Source organism: Xenopus laevis, chromosome 5L, assembly GCF_017654675.1.
Source record: "Xenopus laevis strain J_2021 chromosome 5L, Xenopus_laevis_v10.1, whole genome shotgun sequence".
In the NCBI taxonomy this organism is placed as follows: domain Eukaryota; kingdom Metazoa; phylum Chordata; class Amphibia; order Anura; family Pipidae; genus Xenopus; species Xenopus laevis.
Window position 1 is genome coordinate 134,738,783 of NC_054379.1, and position 23,430 is coordinate 134,762,212.

At 36.8% G+C, this 23,430-nt stretch overlaps 1 protein-coding gene across 2 annotated transcripts in view; it reads right to left on the minus strand.

Moving 5' to 3' along the window:
• Nucleotides 1-23,430, minus strand: part of LOC108717088 (unconventional myosin-VIIb) — a 64,922-nt gene that overhangs the window by 35,804 nt on the left and 5,688 nt on the right. Inside the window, exons 1-9 of one of the 2 annotated variants that reach the window (XM_018263849.2) lie at nucleotides 22,766-22,854; nucleotides 18,879-18,928; nucleotides 9,057-9,170; nucleotides 8,578-8,730; nucleotides 7,826-8,010; nucleotides 5,341-5,462; nucleotides 3,872-4,014; nucleotides 1,990-2,103; nucleotides 567-720 (exon numbers count right to left, since the gene is read on the minus strand). In XM_018263849.2, coding sequence (XP_018119338.1) covers nucleotides 567-720; nucleotides 1,990-2,103; nucleotides 3,872-4,014; nucleotides 5,341-5,462; nucleotides 7,826-8,010; nucleotides 8,578-8,730; nucleotides 9,057-9,170; nucleotides 18,879-18,896 — 1,003 coding nt within the window. In that variant the 5' untranslated portion in view covers nucleotides 18,897-18,928; nucleotides 22,766-22,854. Of the gene's footprint in view, nucleotides 1-566; nucleotides 721-1,989; nucleotides 2,104-3,871; nucleotides 4,015-5,340; nucleotides 5,463-7,825; nucleotides 8,011-8,577; nucleotides 8,731-9,056; nucleotides 9,171-18,878; nucleotides 18,929-22,765; nucleotides 22,855-23,430 lie in introns of those variants that run through there. The other variant, XM_041563407.1, reaches the window with a different exon arrangement.

A 23,430-nucleotide genomic window follows, 5' to 3' on the forward strand; every position in this document is an offset into this window, starting at 1 on the left:
ATCCAAAGGGATTCTACTCCTATGGGAAATTTACACTCGTGTTTTAACAATACAAAAAAATAAAAGAGAAAATATTCTTTTCTTAATCAAATAACTGAGTGGATGAAATCTGTAGGCTATCGAGGTTAGCCAAATATGTTTAAAGTAATTATATTCATCCAGTGTAAAACTGGTCAACTTTGTATTTATGAAGATCCTTTCAATCAGTTTTTTTAGTGAATTGTAGTGAATTGTAGGAGGACCTTGCCAAAGTTTGCCTAGTTGTTAAATTAATTTATTCATTACTCTCTTCTGAATGTGGGATGCCTCATCTTTCTGTAAATTATCATGTAGAACTGGGTAGATCAGATTGTAAACCCTTATTCTATATCTAACAACACATGGACATGTCATCAGATCTGTGCCATCTTTTCTGGTAAATAGCATTCTCTATAACATTCATTATGTGTACTTCTGTATTGCAATCCTTATCGCAGTTGAATAATGAAAACTTTATAAACTGCCCCTAAAATTGTTAAGCAATGCAAGTTAATCAAATAAGTATATCGGACAATATATATAAATACCTTTGAATTTCAGGTTTCCCAAGTGAAGAATAGCTGCAAGCAGCTTAAATATTTCCTGCTGTTCTATCTCTGAGAACAGAAGGATCTTCATTGCAGAACGAACCTGGGAGAAGGCCTTGTGGTCATCACGGCCTTCACAAGTTGTACATTTTCCCTAAAAGCAAAAAGAATATTTGGGAAGGGTTTTTCTTAAGTGTCTATTTAGTGGAAATGTCCTACTGTCTTGGCCACTGAGAAACGATGGAAAGAGTGGAATGATATATACATAACATTTGACTGGATTGGAAATTGCAAGCTTTTGGGACTACATGGTTGTTTTCATTACTAAATTATATAAGTTTTGGTTGAATACCTGGTGCTACTACCATATGTACCTTTACTATAGCGGATATGTTTGTTCTGGTTTAGTAAGCCACTGAATTCTCGGTGAAAGAAAAACTCAAATTTCTCAAATTAATTTAGTTTTTGAGCCAAACCCACAAAAAAAAAACCCCAAACATCATGAAGCTACAAACTTCTTCAAATGGTTTAAAGGATAAGGAAAGGTATATCTAATTGGGGGTGCCAAAAGTTAGGCACCCCTAAGAAGTGGAGTAACTAGATGATGCTGGACCCCACAGCTAATTTATTTTAGGGCCCCAACATATCCAGAAATGGTCCTGTTTTACCAATATATGTTGAAATTGCTCATTAATTAGGGTGTCATTGTCCCTATATACCTCATAGGCCCCCTTGCAGCCGCAGGGTCGGCTTCCTCTGTAGTTACGCCCCTGCCCCCAAGTGGTTATACTGTATATACTTACCTCACACCCCGGGCCGTACTTCTACCAGTAGAAAACTGCACCGGTCCAAGGGTATTCCAGCGAGCACCATGGATCGATCAGCTTTCTTTCTTCTATTTTCTTAAAATTTCCCAGGGCAGACGCATGCGCAGTAGAACAAAACAGCCAACCTCTTTTGAAGTACGGCTTTTCGTGATACTGTGCATGTGCACATGAGAGAAGAAAGAAGAAGCCGATCGATCTGTGGTGCTTCCTGGAAGAACCCAAGGTCAGTGCAGTTTTTTGCTGATAGGAGCACCGGCCTGGGGTGTCAGGTAAGTATATACAATGACTTGGGGGTGCCTAACCTTTTGGCACCATCAAATAAATACAGTCTTTTCTTCTCCTTTAAGGGACTTCTGCCATTAACTTTTACATGACCTCGACAGGTTTAAGCTGGAGTATTTTCAGATTCAAGCTATTTCGAACTTCTGGGAATAATAAATCTCGAAAAATGCAATTTAAAAAAAAAAAAAAAATGAAAATTAGAGTTTTTACTGAAAAATACCCTTGAAAACTCAAATTTTTGGGGTAAAAATCAATCAGACTTTTAAATGTACACAGGCGTTTTTCAGGAATTGGAAAATGTGGTGAATGATTACCATAGTTAGGTAGTTGTATTCTGAAGGACTTTCCAGGTTTAACTGTTTCTTTTGCTCCGACCCCATTCCTAGCAGTATACTGTAGAATATGTGATAGTTTCTTTCACCAGGGGACTGATAAAAGACAAATATATTATAAACCAGTAATTACAGAATAAATCATCAGCAGAAGAATAGCCCAGTGCTGTTTTACACTATGCTATTTATGGCATAGTGTAGAATACAAACATATATGTGCATATAGGACATATAGGAGTAGTAACACCAAACAATGAAAGTATATCAAAGTAATCAAAATATAATGTACTGCTGTCCTGTGGCAGAATAGGCTTGGTTACTGCTTACAGATTTAGCAGTCCAATACATTACTAATGCAAGTGTTGACTACCTTGTGTTTCTAGAGTATGATGAAGAATCTCCAGTGGTGGCTTTTGATGTTTTACATTTAACAGTTGTTTACACATAACAAATAGCATGCAATCCCCTGGCAATGCAAGCTATAAATTTACAATACAATTGTAATGAATGAATGTAAAATATACTGTATATATATATATATATATGTATATATATATATATATATATATATATACGCACACAAACACATATATATATGCATATGCTCAAGTCAATCAAAAAGAAAATACAGTGGATTATTATGTGGTGCTCACGTGCACCAGAAAGGGTGACATGAGCAATGAAAGTGTATGGCATAGCAGAGGAACATAGCAGGAATCCCTGTACATACAGACATTTTGGGAATTAAAAATTCAGGTACTGAAGCAGCTAGCGCCTGGTCCACTCTCGCACCCCCAATATTGAAGTGGCTTTAGAGACTAACACCAAAGCATCACACCCTACTTATCTGGGAAGACTGGTTGTATTAAATATAAGAACAAGGTACTTAGGTTAACCCATTAACTGAGAATATGCATAGACTGCTCTAGTGATTTGAGACCATCTGGTGATATAAACTTTTGGAATACTGAACACTATAAACTGCAAATGCTGCTATCTTTGATGAAGTATTATTTTTAATTTACAACTGCTGGATATTCAGTTGCTTAGATCAACAACTGCTGATCAACTTTATTGCTGCTAATTGCTGTGATTCATTTTTTATACTGAAGAACTCCTTTTATTCTATATGAATTAACTAGGAGGCTATTTTATAATATTATGGTTTTATGAATTTTAATATATGCTGGTCAGCCACAAGATATTGTTCTTAATTTTTAAAATGACTAAATTGACACCAAGGGGCAGATTTATCAAGGGTCAAATTTCAAAGTACAAAAAACTTCGAAATTCGACCGTCGAATTAAAAAACTTCGAATTCGAATATCGAATTCGAAGTTTTTTCAACAAATTTGGCAATCCTGCGGTTGAATAAAAATCGTTCGAATCGATCGATTGAAGGATTTTTATTCGATGTGTAAAAACTTCGACTTCAATACTTCGCCAAATTAAACTTGCCGAAGTTCTATGTTAGCTTATGGGGACCTTCTACAACATTTTTCTAAGTCTTTACACATTGAATAAAAATCCTTCGATCGATCACTCAAATGTTTGCATCATTCGATTTTTATTCGACCACAGGATTGCCAAATTTGTTGAAAAAACTTCGAATTCGATATTCAAATTCAAAGTTTTTTAATTTGATGGTCGAATTTCGAAGTTTTTTGTACTTCAAAATTCGACCCTTGATAAATCTGCCCCTTCATAACCCATAACCTAAGTTTTGAGTTGAGAATTGCCTCCAAGCAATTAGACTAGTGTCTTAAAGGGGGTTTTAGGCAAAAGATTTGATTAGGAGAATCCTTAAGAGTAGTCAATTGTATTGTATTAAAAATGCTATCAGAATCCAGTTTAATGACCCAACCTGTCTGCACACTCGTGACTTCTCTAGAAGAAACTGCTCAATGCGGGCTCCTTCGATCACATGCTCATTTGAAAAGTGAATTTCAATGTATTTTCCAAAACGACTAGAATTGTCATTACGAATGGTCTTGGCATTACCAAAAGCTGCAAAAAAATGATATATATTAAAAACAGATTGAAATGTATCTTTTGTGGTCATAGAATGTAGAATACAAGTGCTGCATTTAGTTTACCTGCAGCTACAGATGGTTATTTCTTTGTCTTCTCATGTATAATTTCAGTAAGGGTCACCATTTACAATATAAAGGATAAGTAAACCTAATTTAAAGTGAATGTAAAATTGACGAGAGGGCTTTTCTAAGCGCTTTTGCAATGTACATTCATTATTTATTTATTTTTAATTCCAAGATATTAAGGGATACATCGACTAAGTAGGCAAGAAAGTCACCAAGAAGTCAAGGAAGTTGTCAGGAGAAAGAAAGAGGCTGCTCTGATGTTCTTCTGCTTAGGAAAGATGTGAGAAAGGTTTCTAATTTTTTTCCTAAACAGAAGAACATCACAGCAGCCTCTTTCTGTCTCCTGACAACTTCCTTGACTACTTGCAGTGTCGGACTGGCCCACCGGGATACCAGGAATACTCCTGGTGGGCCAAAGTGTCAGTGGGCCCTCATGCTGCTAATCTTTTGGCCTATTTCATGGCCATTCATTATAATATGAGAACAAAGAGGCTAAATAGATGGAATAATAGATTATAGTATGTAAAGAAAACAAACTAGGAGAATAGAGGTTGATTGAGGAGATGAAGAATATTAGTACTGAGAGTGGGCCCCTGGTCTAAGGTTTGATGGTGGGCCCCTGGTGTCCCAGTCCGACACTGACTACTTGGTGGTCAGACTGGTGGGAAACTGACCAGCAGGTGGTGCTGTTGTATCAAAATCCATTCATATTAACAGTACACATATGCCTTAATATCTTGGGGAAAAAAGAAAAGAAATAATTCAAGTACATTGCAAAAGTGCTCAGAATAGCACCCTCATCAATTTTACATTCACTTATTTTAAAGGTTTACTTATCCTTTAAATCACAGATATAAGTCTGTTAAAATATATAAATGTATATTATAAAGAGATATGGGGGAATGTAATATTGGTTGCTAACGCAAAAATCGTTTGCAATGTAAATAAATGTTCGCAAAGGGAACAATTTTGCCTTTGCAAACACTTTGCCCCTCACGCGATAGTAACAAAATTTCTTAATGAAAAAGTTGTTACATTTGCTCCAAAAGTTTACACCACCTTCAAGCAGGTGTTAAAGGTTTGCAATGCGCAATTAAGATTTGCAATGCAATAAAAGCCTAATGAAGAATATTACATTGCAACATGCAGATTTTTATTTGCAAATTTGTTCTCTTTGCAAATTTTATTATATTTCCCCATAGCATTTCTATCTTGCAATGTTATACTTGCTGACCTTCCATAATTGGATTGGCTTCTAGAATCTGCTGCTCAATCCAAGAATGTTGTCCACTTGCCAAGGCCAGGAACTGTAGCATCAATTTTGTGCTCTCTGTCTTTCCAGCTCCAGATTCACCACTAAAAATGTAACAGAAGATAAAAGCAATTTATACAGAAATATACAGAAATAAATGTGCCTCTCCTGAGGCTCCATGTGAAGCAAGTGATAGCATATAAATTTCCCCTTCTTCAAATCTTTAAATGCATTCTCTGTCTGCTTCTCTCTTCACCTGTGCTTACATATGCACTTCTTCCATTCCTCTCAGAGCCACCATCTTTTTACACGACCCACATCCACTGCCGTTTTTCATCTTAAACCTTTCTCTCTTGCTGCTTTAGAGCGTGACCATACATTATCAGTAGGGTTGCTACCTTTTGACTGGCCAGGGCCGGATTTACGTAGTGGGTGCACCTAGGCCCACTGCCGTTCGTCACCCCTGTCCCCTCCCTTTTATTCATGCAAATTTTCATCATCTGGACAGGAGCAATGGGGATTGGCGAAAGAGAATTTAAAAAATGATTGTATCTTCAGCGTATCCCCAGTGTCTTTAAACCAATGTGGGTGTGGTTGGGCAGCATGCCGCCCCCCTAAAATCCTGCCACCCTAGGCCCGGGCCTAGGTGGCCTTTCCACAAACCCGGGCCTGTGCCTGGGGAAATACTTTTTACAAAAAGCTTTTAACAAAATACTGTGCCTACAAAATTGTCTACTGCTGACATTGTCAAATGTCAACAAGCCAAATGCAAGGCTTATACGGACAGAAAACGTGGTGCAAGAGAAGTGCACTTTCAGCCTGGATCTTTAGTCAGAATTAAGAAACCAGGAATAATGAAACAAGGACAATCTAAATTAACTACACCGCTTGAAGTGAGACGCCAGCGAGGACCATACACATATGAACTGTCTGATGGACGCATATGGAATGCAAGTCGTCTTGCTCCAGTTAGGAATGACTTTGGAGAAGCTCCATTTGATTAAGGACATTTTCCTACCCCTGATACCAACTGCAATGGGCCTGAAGAAAGTGAACCTATAAGGTGTACTGAGAGAATCAGAAAACTACCTGCATGGACCCAGGACTATGTGATGTGAATAATGCCTAATATTGCTTTAAGATGCATACTGTTTAATTGTTGTTGTTTTTTATATCTGCCCAAATGCTTTCCTACTATAGGGGGAATATGTGGTGTTTATACAAATGGCCTGCAGGTGTCACTGTGCACATGAGTTATACTGTGTATACATAGTACTACCAATACTGCTTAAAGGGGAAGGAAACCTAGTTGGCGCAAACCCCCCTCCCGTTTGTTGCCCACCCTCCCTCCTCCCCCCTGGCCTACCCGTCCCGCTGGGCAAATGCCCCTAACTTGTTACTTACCCTTCTGCGCAGGTCCAGTCCAGGGAGTTCACCGACGACATCTTCTTCCATGCGATCTTCTTCCTGCTGTGAACGACGCATGCGCAGTAGGATCATTTCGCCGGTACGATCTACTGCGCATGCGCATGACTTTTGGCGCATGCGCAGTAGATCCGTACCGGCGAAATGATCCTACTGCGCATGCGCCAAAACGCCGTTCACAGCAGGAAGAAGATCGCGTGGAAGAAGATGTCGTTGGTGAACTCCCTGGACTGGACCTGCGCAGAAGGGTAAGTAACAAGTTAGGGGCATTTGCCCAGCGGGACGGGTAGGCCGGGGGGGGAGGGAGGGTGGGCAACAAACGGGAGGGGAGGTGGGGGTTTTGCGCCAACTAGGTTTCCTTCCCCTTTAAGAGTGATGGAGTTGGAAGTTACTATTGTGTAATGGCTGCATGAGTCTGCTAATAAAGCACTTTTATACTCTACTAATCCTCGGCTACCAAAACATAACAGGGAGCTCCAGTAAAGGGGCCATTTTTAAAGACAATATTCATTCACACCCAAAAGTAATACCAGCACCTTATAGTATGTATCATTGCCTACAAAATTTGGGTTTTTTAATTTATCCTAGATGTCTCCTTTAAGCCTGTTAAAAATAATAAAAACATTAAAACCCAATAGCATTGTTTTGCCGCCAATATATATTCATTCAGCTTAGTTACCATCAAGTACAATGTACTGCTTTATTATTAAAGAGAAAAAGGAAATTAGAATTATTTGCTTAAAATACCGGCTCAGTGTACATTCTTTTGATCACTATGCTGTAATATTTTTTGCTTCACCCATGTATCAAATGTGATTTTTCTACATAGGTGCATGCACAAGAATGAGTAACACTTTTAAAAGTGACATTATATGGGTCATTTATGACCAATGTGTTTCGGGAATTGCTGCACATTTCTGCGCTGCGTTTTGGAGCACAGACCACAACCAACCTGTTTTCTTTAATCATTCTTGCACAGTTATAAAAAGCATTTTGACTGGGTGCAATCAAATTCCATTTTATTTTTCAAATGTGTTTATACCTGATGACGCAGCACTGGTCTGTCTTGGTCCTTTGCATGTTGAAGTAGCAAGTGTCTGCAAGGGCAAATATATGTGGGGGAAGCTCTCCAATTCGCCGATTTCTATACATCTGAACCTGTTCTGTCTCGTACAAAGGCAGCTCCTTATATGGATTCACGGCCACCAAAATAGACCCAGTATATGTCTAAATATAAATATATATAAAATAACCTTTCAATTCATTATCTCAATAAAAATGAAATATAACACCATATAATACACAACAGCCATGAATATCTGGTAAATTATATACTTATAAACGGTGACTAGTGATGTCATCAGTTATAAACGGTGAGTATAGTGATGTCATTTTTGTCACATGACTCACTTAAACTAGTGTATTATAATAAAGTAGCCCTTGTTGGAAAATATGAGGATATTAGAAGTAATCTCGGAGTTCCATGACCTGTATAAAAGCACTCGGCCTTCGGCCTCGGGCTTTTATTTGGTCATGGAACTCCACGTGATTTATAATCCTTATCCTTATATTTTACAAAAGGGGGTACTTAATTGACTATATAACAGACACTTTACACAGGCAATTTATATAATTCTATATACAGCTCCTAAATGGTAGAACATTTGCTATTCATAATCATATGCTTTACTTCATCTCAAAGAGTGAGTTATAAGCATGAACGTGTTTGTTCATAATATTTATGTTTATAATGTTAATACGTTATACATGAGCATGTTGCTTACAATAACTCACATAGATGTTATTATCTTTATATCGGATGTGGAGGTTATGAACAATTCCAGCTTCATTAAGTTCTCCCAGCCTGATCATGTCTTCCACTCCATGGGCAGAACTTGGGTGCATGGGGTGTACACTGCTAATATTTCTTGCAGAGATCCAGTGTTCCTGTGATATCAGACAGAGAGGTTCACTAGTAAAGTCAATTGGGCTTTGTTATAGTTGTATAGTTGTAGGCTAACCCAAGACCTTCTCTGTGTAAATTTATTAGACAGAGTTTTCATAATTAATTTAGAAACATATATTATTGTTCTGTCTATTTCATTTTTTAAGTTCATTCTAAAGCACTTGAAGCCAAAATGAAATATATCTCCTTTTTTCACTTGCTGTATCTGTCAATCCAAAAACATTTGTGCAAATTGCTTTCCCCGCCATTCCAAATTACTTTCAACAATATGTATTTATGAATGACTTGGTACTGGCCCATCGCTTACCTTGCCATCATCATCAACTACCAAAGTCTCTGTTCCATGAGAATTCTTCACCACTGCTCCAATAGGTACTTGGCTTTCAGATGCTGAAGAAGCTTCAAGCCACACATGTTCTCCCTGTCATTTCATGTACATTTATGTTAAAAATTGTTTAACCTTAAACTGAATGAAACACTTATAAGATGCATAACTGACATCAGGTTTGAAATATGTAATATCCTTCTCAACATTTGTTCTCCTTGGTTTCTATTAAAACTGTAGCGCAAATAGAAGCCTGATAGTAATCCAGACATGAGTGACTCATTTATGCAGAATAATATCAGTAAATGCAATTTTAATGCAATTTACGGATTCTATTTAAAAGGATGGGTTGCCTTTAATTAAGTTATTTTTGAGTATGTTATAGAATGGCTAATTCTAGACAACTTTTTAATTGATCTTCATTTTTTAATACTTTTTTAATTATTTGCCATCTTCTGGTCTTTTCCACCTTTCAAATAGGAGTCACTGACCCCATCTAAAAAAACAAATGCTTTGTAAGGCTACACGTTTATTGTTATTGCTACTTTTTATTACTCATCTTTCTGTTCAGGGCCTTCTCTTATTCACATTCCAGTCTTATTCAAACCAATGCACAGTTGCTAGAATATTTGGGACCCTAGCAACCAGATTGCTGAAATTGCAAAGCAGACAGTTGCAGAATAAAAAGCTAAAGAACTAAAAAAAACACAAAAAATAAAAACTGAAAACCAGTTGCAAATTGTCTCAGAATATCACTCTCTACGTCATACTAAAAGTTGATTTAAAGGTGAACAATACATTTAACAGTATTTTTTAATGACTTTTAAAGGCAAATGTTCTCAAAAGTCAAACCTAATCTAAATATTTATGTTTTATACATTGCTCCCTGATTATAAAGAGAGTTGTAAGGAGGAATGTATGATTCAAGGGTCAGTATTGTTTTATGGTGACAATGATGTCAGAGGAAAGCTCTAAATTGCTCTAGGCATTTATTAAACTGAAAGAAATTCTTTCCTATCATTAAAGCAAGAAAAACTCCTCTTATTCACTTTGCTGGTAACCATGCACCAAGTAACTGCTTTACATAAACAAAAACCAATGAGCTTTCTAACAAATCTTATTATTAAAAACACCAGTCACAAATTTAATAGGAAAGATGACATTTTAAGGCTAAGGCCACACTAGGCGATAGCGCCGCGATTTGACTCGCGGCGACTTTTCGCCGCGACTTTTAAGCCGCAATCGCTGGGGAAACTTTTGCGCTGGCGTCTATGGGGAATCGCCAGCGTAAAAACACACGCGGCGATCTTTTTTCTATTGTCGCTCGAAATCGCCTAGCGAGGCAATTTCGAGCGACAGTAGAGAAAAGATCGCCGCGTGTGTTTTTACGCTGGCGATTTTTCGCGATTCCCCATAGACGCCAGCGCAAAAGTTTCCCCAGCGATTGCGGCTTAAAAGTCGCGGCGAAAAGTCGCCGCGAGTCAAATCGCGGCGCTATCGCCTAGTGTGGCCTTAGCCTAATAGGTGACTGCAACTGAGCCAAGATATAAGTAATTATTAGCTATGCCAACCTTGAAGCAGAGTGCTTGAAATTCCTTTAGAAAATATTTACCAAACATGGAGAAGCCGTAGGATTTTTAGATTTCTGGTCTGCCCTTTAAGGTGCACAGGTTTCAGCTTCCTTCCTGTAGCCCTTAAAGTAGAACTAAACCCTAAAAATGAATATTGCTAAAAATGCCATATTTTATATGCTGAACTAAAGTTTCAGCTTCTCAATAGCAGCAATGATCCAGGACTTCAAACTTGTCACAGGGGGTCACCATCTTGGAAAGTGGGCTCTGAGCAGCTGTTGTGAAGCTAAGCTTAGGTGTCGTCGCAAATAATCAAACAGAAAGTTAGTTTGGCCTGTGATATAAGCTAATGCTACAGGGCTGATTATTAAATTCTGATGCTAATTGCACTGGTTTCTGTGCTGCCATGTAGTAATTATCTGTATTAATTACTAATCAGCCTTATATTGTGACATTTCTATTCTGTGTACTGTATATTGTGAGTGGATCCCTAAGCTCTTTAAGTGACAGCAGCACAGAGCATGTGCAGTGAATCAGCAGAAAAGAATATGGGGAGCTACTGGGGCATCTTTGGAGACACGGGTCTTCCCTGCTAAAGGGCTGTGGTTGCCTTGGGCTGGTACAGAAGCCAAAAACATAATGTACAAAATTTCTAGCTACTTCTTTAGTTAAGCTTTAGTTCTCCGTAAAGTCAGTCACTTAATATTCTTGGCGCAAGTTGTGCAAATGTTCCTCTATCAGGACCGCTCCACAACTATGTAATATGTGTCCCATAGAAAGTCCATTTCTATATATGAAGAGGTGGAAAGGTCTAACCCTTAGAGATGAGCATATTGTTTTAGGCTCTTATAAAACAATAACCATAATTGATAAGTATTTATACATATGCTTTATCATCAATAGATATACTAAAACAGTTCTTGTTTTCAAGCATGTCCTGAGCAACATAACAATGCCGTGCAATAAAGATAAAATACTTCTCCTTCACAATATTACATCACATATATATATATATATATATATATATATATATATATATATATATTAAAGGCAATTACATACGTAATTCATGTGCTATATAATAGACTTTATAAAGGCATTTGGGGTGTTACAGAACTGTGTGAGTGAGAGGACTAAACTACAGGTATCTTTTAATACCATTCTATACTTTGGCTAGTTGGTTAGCCTTTCTAAACCCCTTCCATCCCTACCTTAATATGTTTTATAGGGATGGTATACTAGCCAAGGACTAATTTAGAAAACAGTATTGGTCTGCACTAGTATATCAGTCTATCACAACTGATGACTAATTAATCGCTAGCTGTAACTCACAGTCTAATAGTCCATGCACCATAACCCTCTTCTATTAGATTCTATTACATTTATCAAAGGTCGAGTTTGTGAGGTTTTTTATACCTCGAATAAACTCACAACTTGAATGTTTGCTTATTTAGGAAAAAACTTGAATGTAAAAAAACTTGAATCAGTGCAATCAGGTGAAAATCCCAAATGCTCTAATTGATTGTGTTTTTAACGAAAATCACCGCAAAAAAACCCGAAGATCAGGCTACAAACATCTTCAAAAGGTTGAAGGGACCTCTGCCATTGACTTCTACATGACCTTGACAGGTTTTAGTTGTAGTGTTTTCAGATTCAAGCTAAAAAAAACAGTTTGTTTTTTTTTAAAAAAACTCAAATTTTTCGGGAAAAACACAACTCGACCTTTGATAAATAACCCCCTATGTGAATATCAACATTTTCATGGTTTGGAGTAATTATTCTAATAAACAATATTAACAGGGTTATTTATTAAAGGCTGAGTTTGTGAGGTTTGTGAGGTTTTTTTTTCTACCTCTAATAAACTCACAACTCGAATGTTTGCTTATTTATGAAAAAACCCAAATGTAAAAAACTCGAGTGAATGCAATCAGGGGAAAAATCGCAAATACTCAAATCGAGTTTTTGACTAAAAAACCTTGAATACCCCCGGAAAAAAAAATCATAAAGGCTAAAAACATCTTTAAATGGTTCAAGGGACCTCTGCCATTGACTTCTACATGAAGGTTTTAGCTGGAGTATTTTCGGATTCAGGCTTTTAGCAGCTTCAGGGCATAATAAATATCAAAAAATTTGATTTTTTTTTCTATCCCAAAATCTTCCAGTTTTTAGTGAAGCTACCCTCGAAAAACTAAAATTTTTCAAGATAACACAACTCAACCTTTAATAAATAATAAGTGCTAAAAAGTTTGACTCTGGGAAAAAAATACGAATGTTTATAAATGGGCCCCTTAGAACAGGAATATACTGTAGGGTTTATTAGCATATGACAAAGAGTAAAAAAATCTGTTAGAGTTATGAAGGGAACCAGGATGTGGTTTGATACTCCAGCTCTCTAGTTTGGAATTTCAAGGCTAACTGTTGCTAGGGTCTCTTTTACCCTTGGGGCAATTTGGAAGTAACATTGCAACTTTGTGAACAAACAGATTTCTGATTGTCAGGATCACCAGATAGTATTTTAAACTCCAAGCTTGAAAGAAAAGATGAAGAAGGAAAATTGTACAAAAAGCATAAAAAAAATGTGAACCCACTGAAAAGCTTTTAAAATATACAATGTATATCATTCAAAAATATAGCGTAAAGGAGAACTTTCACTTTAAAAAAGCCATTTAAGAGCCATGTGACTTATTTAGCAGATCCAAGGTCATTTTTCCTGTTATATAGCTGAGTTCAAAAAGAGCAATAAACAAGTAAAACAAGGTGTATAGCTTTACTGATAGAACAACTGATTGTACTTGGAACACGTCAAACATATTCTCCAGGCCTTTAAGAGTGGAGGAACCCGCATTTCTTCAAATTCATGGAATGCCATCTTCTAACACTAAACAAAGGGTTTGCTTATGTTTTAAGACAACTTTATATTGAAGCTACATATATTAGTTATTCACCATATTGTAATAATTTAACAACTAATAAATTAAATTACTTATATTAGACAGTCCCTCATACTATTGATTTTGTGGCCGTATTCTGTAATATGCTAATTTTTATTTACACTTTCCTCACAGAGATATATTTTTAGGGGCCATTCTTAAACCTCTAATTTATCTGGTCAAGTTTTTAAAGTGTAAAACGTGAATTTTTTAAGGATTTTTTTAGAGATGTATTGTACCCCAAAGCTGCTAAAAATCCGAATCTGAAAATATTCGTTATCAAATCTGTCGAGGTCATGAAGAAATCAATGGCAGATGTCCCTGAAGTTGTTTCTTGACATTGTAATCTGCGATGGATAATCCAATAAAGTTGGGGTTTTCGTCCCATAATCTGATAAAGTTGAGTTTTTGCAGCGACAATTTAATTTTGTGGTGACATTTTTTTCGTTCAGACTTTTTTTAAAGAGAATTATTGATAAATGAGTTCAATTGGTGGACGGGCGTTTGGTAAACTTTGTTTTAATAAAATAACCCCCTTAGTGTTTGTGCTGCTCTAGCTTCAAACAAAACATACAATTTAACAATTTTGTATCTTCTATATCTCACCCCAATAATACTTATGGGGGGTTATTTACTAAATACGCGTTTATCTCAGTTTTTTATTGAAACAAAGTCGACCAAACGCCATCCATGAATTCAACTCATTTATCAATAGTTCTTCTTGAATAAGTCAGAGCAAAAAAATGCTGTGACAAAATCAAGAGTCAACTTCAAAATATAAGATTGACGCTCCCAAAAACCCGACTTTATTGAATTGTCGGTGAGAAAACTTTGTTTTATCGGATTATCAAGCACAGATGACAGTGTCAAGAAACAACTTCAGGGACATCTGCCATTGACTTCTACATGACCTCGACAGGTTTTCAGATTCTATTTTTTAGCAGCTTTAGGGTATAATAAATCTCTAAAAATTCGAGTGGGATTTTGTTACATATAAACCAGAATTTAAACCTATACTTTTAGTTTAAAAATTGTGGTTATAATGGTTTATATGTTCTTAAAGGTATATGTTAGGTAGCCATACAAGGTAAAAACCAATACTACATTCCCATTCAATTAAATGTATTAAAACTTTGCTTGTGGTGGGGACATGATTACTATTTAGAAGTACATTACAGACAGATAGTGGGGGATCTTTTCTTCCATAGTAGAGACCAAAGAACAAGAGGCAACCCTTTAAAACTTGAGGAACTTAATTCTCATTTAAAACAGCATAGGAGGTTCTTCACGGTGAGGACAGTGAGGTTGTGGAATGCCCTGTGGGATAATGTTGGGATGGTAGATTCTATTAATGCCTTAAGAGGGGCTTGGATAATTCCTTGACCAAGTATAATTTCCACAGCTATAGTCATTTTACAATCTACAGTTTAGCATAGGTATCATTATATATAGTTTATCTATTGAATAATGTACCCCCTGTTGTAAAATATATGGATATTATAAGTCCCAGAGAAGTTCCACAACCATATAAAATCATGAGGCCGAAGGCAACTTCAAATATCCTTATATTTTACAAGTCAATTCTGGTGACTGAAAAATGTTGTTGTCCATATTTCGTTAATCAGAAAGGGTATCTAAATCAAATAGAACAAAATAAATGAATTGATGCAAAATTACTCAGGGTGCTTTTTGAGCCATTATATTCATTTTCTGTTTTTAGAGGATTCTGATATACTGTATTTGCATTTTGTGCCTGCAAATATCAGTCTTTTGGCTCAACTATGAGTCAACAACCTAAATACATGAAGTGCATGAAAAGTGAAAAACAGTTAGCCACTTTGGGCCTTCAAAGATATTAAATGAGTCCTTCATAGCAGTATAAAAATATCTAAAACTGCTAATGTCTCAGAAACAGTGTGGCCACCTCATCGGTATTACAAAATCACCAGAAATTTACTTTTCTACTATAATTCCCTCCCTTCTCTCAACTTCTCCACTGCCAATCTCCGATTCTACCCACAGGCCCATACCCTCATCCCAACCTACCTGTTTCCCTGTTCCATACGTCATAGCCCTGCCCCCAAGTGACATCACACCCTACTCAGAAACCACATAATATAGAAAATGAGTGTAAAATGCAAAAGTGCTCAGAGGGTCACTGAGTAAGTTTACACCAATTCATTTTTTTGGGTTAAGATCCCCTTTTACGAAATTAGAGCCACCACAACAGTTGCTCATTACTAAGGATAAAAGATCTAGTGGTAGATATGAGATGACCATGAGAGCTTTACTGGCCCGATGAGCAATCTGTTTGTCAGGTAAAGCAAGTAAATTATATACTGCAAAATATATAATTAATACTTGTATGAAAATGCAATTACATACAAATTACTATTTTTTTAAAAAGATTGCACTACAGGTATGGGACCTGTTATCCAGAATGCTCGGGACCTGGGTTTTCCGGATAACAGATCTTTCTGTAATTTGTGTCTTCATGCCTTATGTCTACTAGAAATTAATTTAAACATGAAATAAACCCAATAGGCTGGTTTTGATTCCAATAAGGATTAATTATATCTTAGTTGGGATCAAGTACAAGGTACTGTTATTATTACAGAGAAAATGGAAATCTTTTTTAAAAATTCCGTATCATTCCGTAATTTGGAGCTTTTTGGATTTCGGGTTTCCAGATAAAGGATCCTACACCTGTATTTGGCTAGTAGCAAAAACAATAAAGGCTGTTGTTAGAAATGTTGTACAAAGAGAAATATGAGACTACTGGGGTTATTTATCAAGGTCCGAATTTATCTCAATATCGGCTGCTACAAACTCCGATCTAACCCGCTCGGGTTTTTAACGCTTATTTATTATTACATTTTCCCTAAAATTTGCTGTGCGGAAAAGCTCAGATTTTCACGATTTTTTTGTGAATTTTTCCCGAAATCTCCGAATTTTTCGGAGTTTTCACTTGAAAGCTCCGAAAACATAGTGAAATTGCCCAAAACCCCCAACACAACCAAAAATCAATGGGACTAATCCCATAGACTTTCATGTAACCTCGACAGGTTTGAGATGCCGTGTTTTTATATTCGGGCTTTGTAGCCCTCAGGGTTTAATAAATTCAGAAAAATTCGTGATTTTTTTTAAAAAAAAAAAAAAACGCAAATTTTTCAGATTTCCGGGAATTTAGGGTATTCGGAGCTTAGTATATAACCCTCTAAGTCACTACAGTAAAATGTATTAGGGATGCACCGAATCCACTTTTTTGGATTCGGCCGAACCCCCGAATCCTTCGTGGAAGATTCAGCCAAATACCGAACCGAATCCGAATCCTAATTTGCATATGCAAATTAGGGGTGGGAAGGGGAAAACCTTTTTTACTTCCTTATTTTGTGACAAAAAGTCATGCGATTTCCCTCGTTGCCCCTAATTTGCATATGCAAATTAGGATTCGGATTCGGTTCAGCCGGGCAGAAGGATTCGGCCGAATCCGAATCCTGCTGAAAAAGGCCGAATCCTGGCCGAATCCCGAAACGAATCCTGGATTCGGTGCATCCCTAAAATGTATCTTAGGAAACTAAAAGAAGGAATACTACAAGAGGGAAGGCAACAATGATGGGGTATGTACATCAAGAGATTAACTAATGTCTACTGACCTAGCTACACATATTTTAATAATACTGGCCTGTTCATAGGCACTATAAGACTTTTGAGAGAAGGCCATTTTGTTGCTCAGTTTAGGATAGTGGATCAGTAGAGGTGATATATGGATTGTCGAGAGGCTAGGACAGAAAAACAAACCTTAGTGATAGCAAAAGTAGAGGCAAAGCATTGAGGATTTTGTATTGAGAGTGATACAATATTTAAATACAAAATAAATACAAACATGAAATCAATAAAATTGCAAATTACAAAATATGGATGAAAATATAGAGACAGAGAGCAAAATTATTAAAAAAGTTAAAGTGCTTCCCCCCACCCCAGAAATAAAACACAAAACAAAGACAATACTTTCAACAAAATGCCATTGTTAGGTTCCCACTGCCCACAATGGCCCACCATCAGTGTCGGACTGGGACACCAGTGGCCCACCCAAAAACCTTAGACCAGGGCCCACCATAAAACCTTACACCAGGGGCCACTCTCAGTACTATTATTCTTCATCTCCTCAATCAACCTCTATTCTCCTAGTCTGTTTTCTTTATATACTATAATCAATTATTCCATCTATTTAGCCTCTTTGTTCTCATAGAAATAGGCAATGGCCATGAAATAGTACAAAAGTTTAGTAGCTTGAGGGCCCACTGACACCTGGGCCCACCGGGAGTTTTCCTGGTATCCCGGTGGGCCAGTCCAACACTGCCCACCATTCTTTGACTCTTGGGTGGTTATTTACTAAAACTCAAATTTATCTCATCTTTTTATTAAACCAAATTCAACCAAACTCCCAAACATGATTTCATCTTACTTATCAATAAAATAACTCAAAAAAGTTGAATCGAGCAAAACTCAAAACGTATGAATTTTTCAAATTTGACACCTGAATCACTTAATTTTTCAGGTTATCGGCCGAAGAACCCTGAATTTTTCAGATTATCCAACGAAACCTGGCACAGATAACAATATCTTCAAATTGTAAAAGGGACATCAGTCATTGACTTCTACATGACCTTGGCAGGTTTGAGATGGCAGATTTTCAGATTCGGACTTTTAGCAGCTTAGGGTATAATAAATCTTGAAAAATTCTAGTTTTTTTCCCAAAAAACCTCAACAAGAAAAAAAATCAAGGTTTAGTAAATAACCCCCAAAAATGTATTTTTGTCCATTAAACTGATGCCTGAAAAACTCAGAAAAGATGGTGGAACAGTGATAGAAGTTTCTCAGGCCTTAATTGACTGCAGGGTGCATAGTGAATTAAGGTTTCCATGTTCTTTAAAATTTTAAATAAGATCAGAACTTCAGAAGTACGGGGCCTAACACAAAGAAACCTTGGTCAAACTTTTCCCCTGCAGATGTTTTTTAGCCCACATAGTGGCATGAAGTCTAACAAAAACCTCTTATCAGCTGGAAAAAAAGAGCTTTTATGGAACTGAAATTGTTTAATATTTCTACACAAGGTTTGCAATAAATTGATTCCTCACTGAAGCAGAAAGGGAATACTTCTGATTATTATTAAATGAATTAAAACAATGGAATAGAGGTCGCCATTCTATCGCACATGGAACATACATTCCTTATTCACTTTTTGTGATGTCACTAGAGGACATCTAAAACTAGCACAGAAAAGTAAGCATTGATCCTACCTGCCGCAGGATAACCATTGTTCATCAGGGTGTTCTTATCTCGTTGCCACCTTTAAAAAAAAAAAAAAAATGAATTAAGTGTAATGTTTCACCTTCACAAGTTTTTTTCTTTAAGAAGGTCTAAGGGGTTAATCAGTATTTCCAATATTATCTTACCATTTACTAATAATTACTTATAATAGTGAAAAAAAACAGCACAAAAGTAATCTTGTTCTTTCTTGCACTTTAACCCCAGTAAGTCAGGGTGGGGCAGGGTCACAAAGCAGACATTATGTAATTCCCATAAACCATCACTGTTCTATGGCAAATCATTCTGTTTACCACTCTATATATGTTCAATGAATTGGTGACTTCATTTTAGTTTATGAGCGCAAGTGGAGTGCGCAAAGTATAATTAGTGGTACAAGTGGCCATGTTTTTTACCCACAATGCAATGGTTTTTTACACAATGACTATGTAATTATAGCCACAAGGGTCAATGTGACTTATGTAATTGCTGTGAAGCTGTGAAAATGAGCCCAATTGCATGTTTGCTTCTATGTTATTCTATACAAACCTTCTGCTGTCTTAATGATGTAGCTCTGAATGACGTATTCGCTTGATGTGTTAGGAGCAGGTTTGCTGTGTGTATAGATGCAGGCCACTCTGGGAACCCACAATGCAATGGTTTTTCACACAATGACTATGCAATTATAGCCACAAGGGTCAATGTGGAGCTACTACCACCATCAAGGTTTCTTCTATATCAATAGGCACACTTGGGCAGCATTGAAGTGCAAGTAACGTCAATGAATGGTGACAACATTGGAGTTAGACTCAAAAATGAAGTCCTAAGGGGTCCTATTATGGGTTCCACAAACCTGCACAATTGCCTATGTGCTTGCTTTTTCTGCTCCGATACACTTTAGAACAGAGATCCCCAACCTTTAGAACCCGTGAACAACATTCAGAAGTAAAGAAGTTGGGGAGCAACACTAGCATGAAAAATGTTCTTGGGGTTCCATATAAGTGCTGTGATTTGCCATTTGGTAGCCCCTATGTGGATTGTCAACCTACATTGAGTTTCTGTTTGGCAGTACAACTTGCCTCCAAGCCAGGAATTCAAAAATAAGCTCCTGCTTTGAGGCCACTGGGAGCAACATCCAAGGGGTTGGAGAGCAACATGTTGCTCATGAGCTACTGGTTGGGGATCACTGCTTTAGGACAAGAAAGTTGTGTTATAAAGTTTCAACTTGTATTAATGACCTGTATTTAACTGCAATTGTCAAACAATTTGTATACTCTTTCTGTTGTCTTTTTTTTTTTTTTTTTTAAACAACACAATTTTTACCTTAAATCACAAACTCGGACACACAGAGAAACGTAATAGGGACCCACCATTTTGCTGTACTTTGCGCTTACACAATCTTTCAACTTAGTTCATAAGTTACATTCTGTATTTTAAGTGAAACCTACACTACCTACAGGCTGTATTGCCAAGTGTGGCAAGTAACGAGTGAGCCTTGAGGAAGCTCTGCATTGTGTGGAGAGAAATGTACATTGGCCACAGTAGAAGGAGGTCAGAGGTGCATTCATTCAGGGACTGCACTGAATTGGATTCTGTGGCAGATGAAATTTGCACCACTTTTAGGGGGTATTTAGTAGGCATGCACCGAATCCACTATTTGGGATTTGGCCGATTCCCTGAATCCTTTGTTAAAGATTTGGCCGAATACCGAACCGAATCCTAACTTGCATATGCAAATTAGGGACTGGAAAGGGAAAAGTGTGAACATTTTTTTCACTCCCTTGTTTTGTGATGAAAAGTCATGTGGTTTCCCTCCCTGCCCCTAATTTACATATTGAAATTAGGATTCGGATTTGGTTTAGCCAGACACAAAGGTTCGGCTGAATCCGAATCTTGCTGAAAAGGCCGAATCCTGGCTAAATTTCAAATCGAATACAGGATTCGGCGAATCCCTAGTATTTAGTAAAATTATATTTTTTTCTGGTCGAATTTTTTGAGAAAAAAAATTAAAATTTTTTGAGATCTATTATCTCAAAAAGCCAAAATCCCAAAATTCGCCATCTCAAACCTGTCTAGGTCATGTATAAGTCAATGGCAGATGCCCCTTTCTCAAATTGAAGATATTGTGGTTTGCGTTGGGTTTAGCCTGATAATCTGATCCGTTCTGGGTTTTCGGCAATAACACAAAAAAAATTTGTGATATTATCAAGTTTTTCCCCGATCAGATTTATTCTAGTTATTTTAATGATAAATAAGGCAAAATCGTGGATGGGAGTTTGGTTGAGCTTTTTTTAATAAAGCATGCCTCCTATTGCTCCTCAAACTACCTGTTACTTCTGCATTGCAGAAACAAAAATATAAGATATATACAAATAAATTATTATATAAATATATTATTATTATTTTTCCACTAAAACCATGCACTGTATTTACAGGGGCAATTTATCAGTGGATGTGTTCTCTCTCCCACAGAAAACAATTTAAACATTTTTAGCAATTTATTTACCAAGATTTTCCCATACAATGCAAGAAATATATTTCTCAGATATCTTCACGCTCTACAAATTTTACCTAATGCCTAAAAACAAAAAGAAAAACACAACAAATGATGTCCAAAAAAAACAAGCAGGATATTCAAATTCTGATAAATCCACCCTCAAAAAGGTTCATCAGAAACACAGATTCAGGGGATATGCCAAATACCTTGTACAGTACAGTATATTAAGCAAAATGCGTTGGGTAAATTTTAGCTCCTAATACACCAGACAGGGCTGCATCACAACATCATCACAACATCACGAAGTGTTTAATGCTTTGTTACAATGTGATTTAAATTGTCTTCACTGTGAGAAAGCTGCCTGTGTACATTTTCAATATTGCTGCATGCGGTGAGTGCCAGGCTTTCCTCTTGCGTATGTTCCCCTATTGGTGATGTATATGTGGGTATAGCTCTGACACTGCTAGTGCCTACAAGGGGACATACAACTATTTATAGGGGTGATCAGGGAACTCTGTACAATAAGCAGTTTAATATATGGGGGCGTTTGCATGACTACAGGAGATTGTTTGAGAATTTATTTCACAATTTCTAATCTTTATGGCATCTTGATTTTAGTTAGAGTCTCTAGGTAAGGGTTGTAAATAACCACTTGGCACTTTATCAGAGCTGTAGACGCCACTATTGGTAAATTTAAGAACTGAATTTTCAAGTTTTGAACCAGAAAATTCTATCTTCTTGTGTGGAAAGAAAACTCTACTCTTCCCACTTCTTGTCTGTGCACTCGAGGCAAGTTGGGATGGCACCTGGTCTGCTGCTTAAGGCAATGGCAAGCCCAGATGCACCCCTGTGTTATGATTGTATCCATATGGAATCCATGAGTAAGTTTGCTTTAAATAAATACACATATGCTAGCTAACCGAATGATGACAATTTACTAAACATCGATGTGGTAAAAAATATTTACAGACAATCTAGTGATTGAAGTGATTATCTATTAACTAACGATAGCACACAGTGTGTTTTCTCCACCAGCACATCTTGAAGAACCTGCCACCACCCCTACTTCTTCCAATTGATTTGAAACTCTAGGCAGTCCCAGTACTGAACCTAGAAGATTTTTGGCTATAAGCTCAGCTACTGAGTGCTGCCTATTGAATTCAATGGAAGGCGGTAGGTGAAAAAAACCATGCGTATCATAAGACTAAGGATTCATCGACCATTTGGTACTAATCTGTTTTGCTCTAAACCTGTTCAGAATGAAGCTAAAACTCATTTTTTAAATGGTTAGTTAAACAAATTCAATCCTAGTTTATTATTTCTACTAACTTTGAAGATGGAAGGTTTTATTCCCTATAAACTAGGCTGAGATATAAAGCTTACCTTCTAGGCGTGTTGCTGGATCAGGAATTTCAGGAGCAAGAGCTGTTGTAAGGAATGACTTCTCCTTTTTATGACCGGACTTTGTTCTCCATTCTGCAAATAATCCTTTTTTTCTACATCTAATTTGCCTAATTATAACCTGATCTGGCAGTCATTTTCTAGAGCCACATGTTTAACTATCTCTGTTCTGAAAGTTATAAGTCTACAGGGTCGGATTTTTCTAGAATTAAAAATGTGATGTGTTTTAGACTATATGTACTCAGAAACTATCAATGGTTATATGGTTACCACTTATGGCTACTTTGCATAAAAACACTTGGATTGTGCTTATCTTTTAGCTCAGGGGAAGTCCCCTTTGGAGAAGCCTTTCTGCTCCTCTTACATTCCTCTCAGTTCAGCTCAATTACAGGATTCAGTGTCAGAAAAACAGCACCAGAAAAAAAGCAACCGGTCCATATTCCTAGTGTCACAACAATAGAGATGAAAATCACAAACAATGCTGCTTGTACTTGTTGCTAGATAAAATCATAGGCTATAATCAAAAATACTTATCAAAATAAACGTTTCATAAGAACTTCATTTTTATAGTATTTTAGGGGCATATTTATCAAAAAGTGAACTTTATTTTCATGGCTTGATAAATTTACCCCTAAAAAGCCTATACA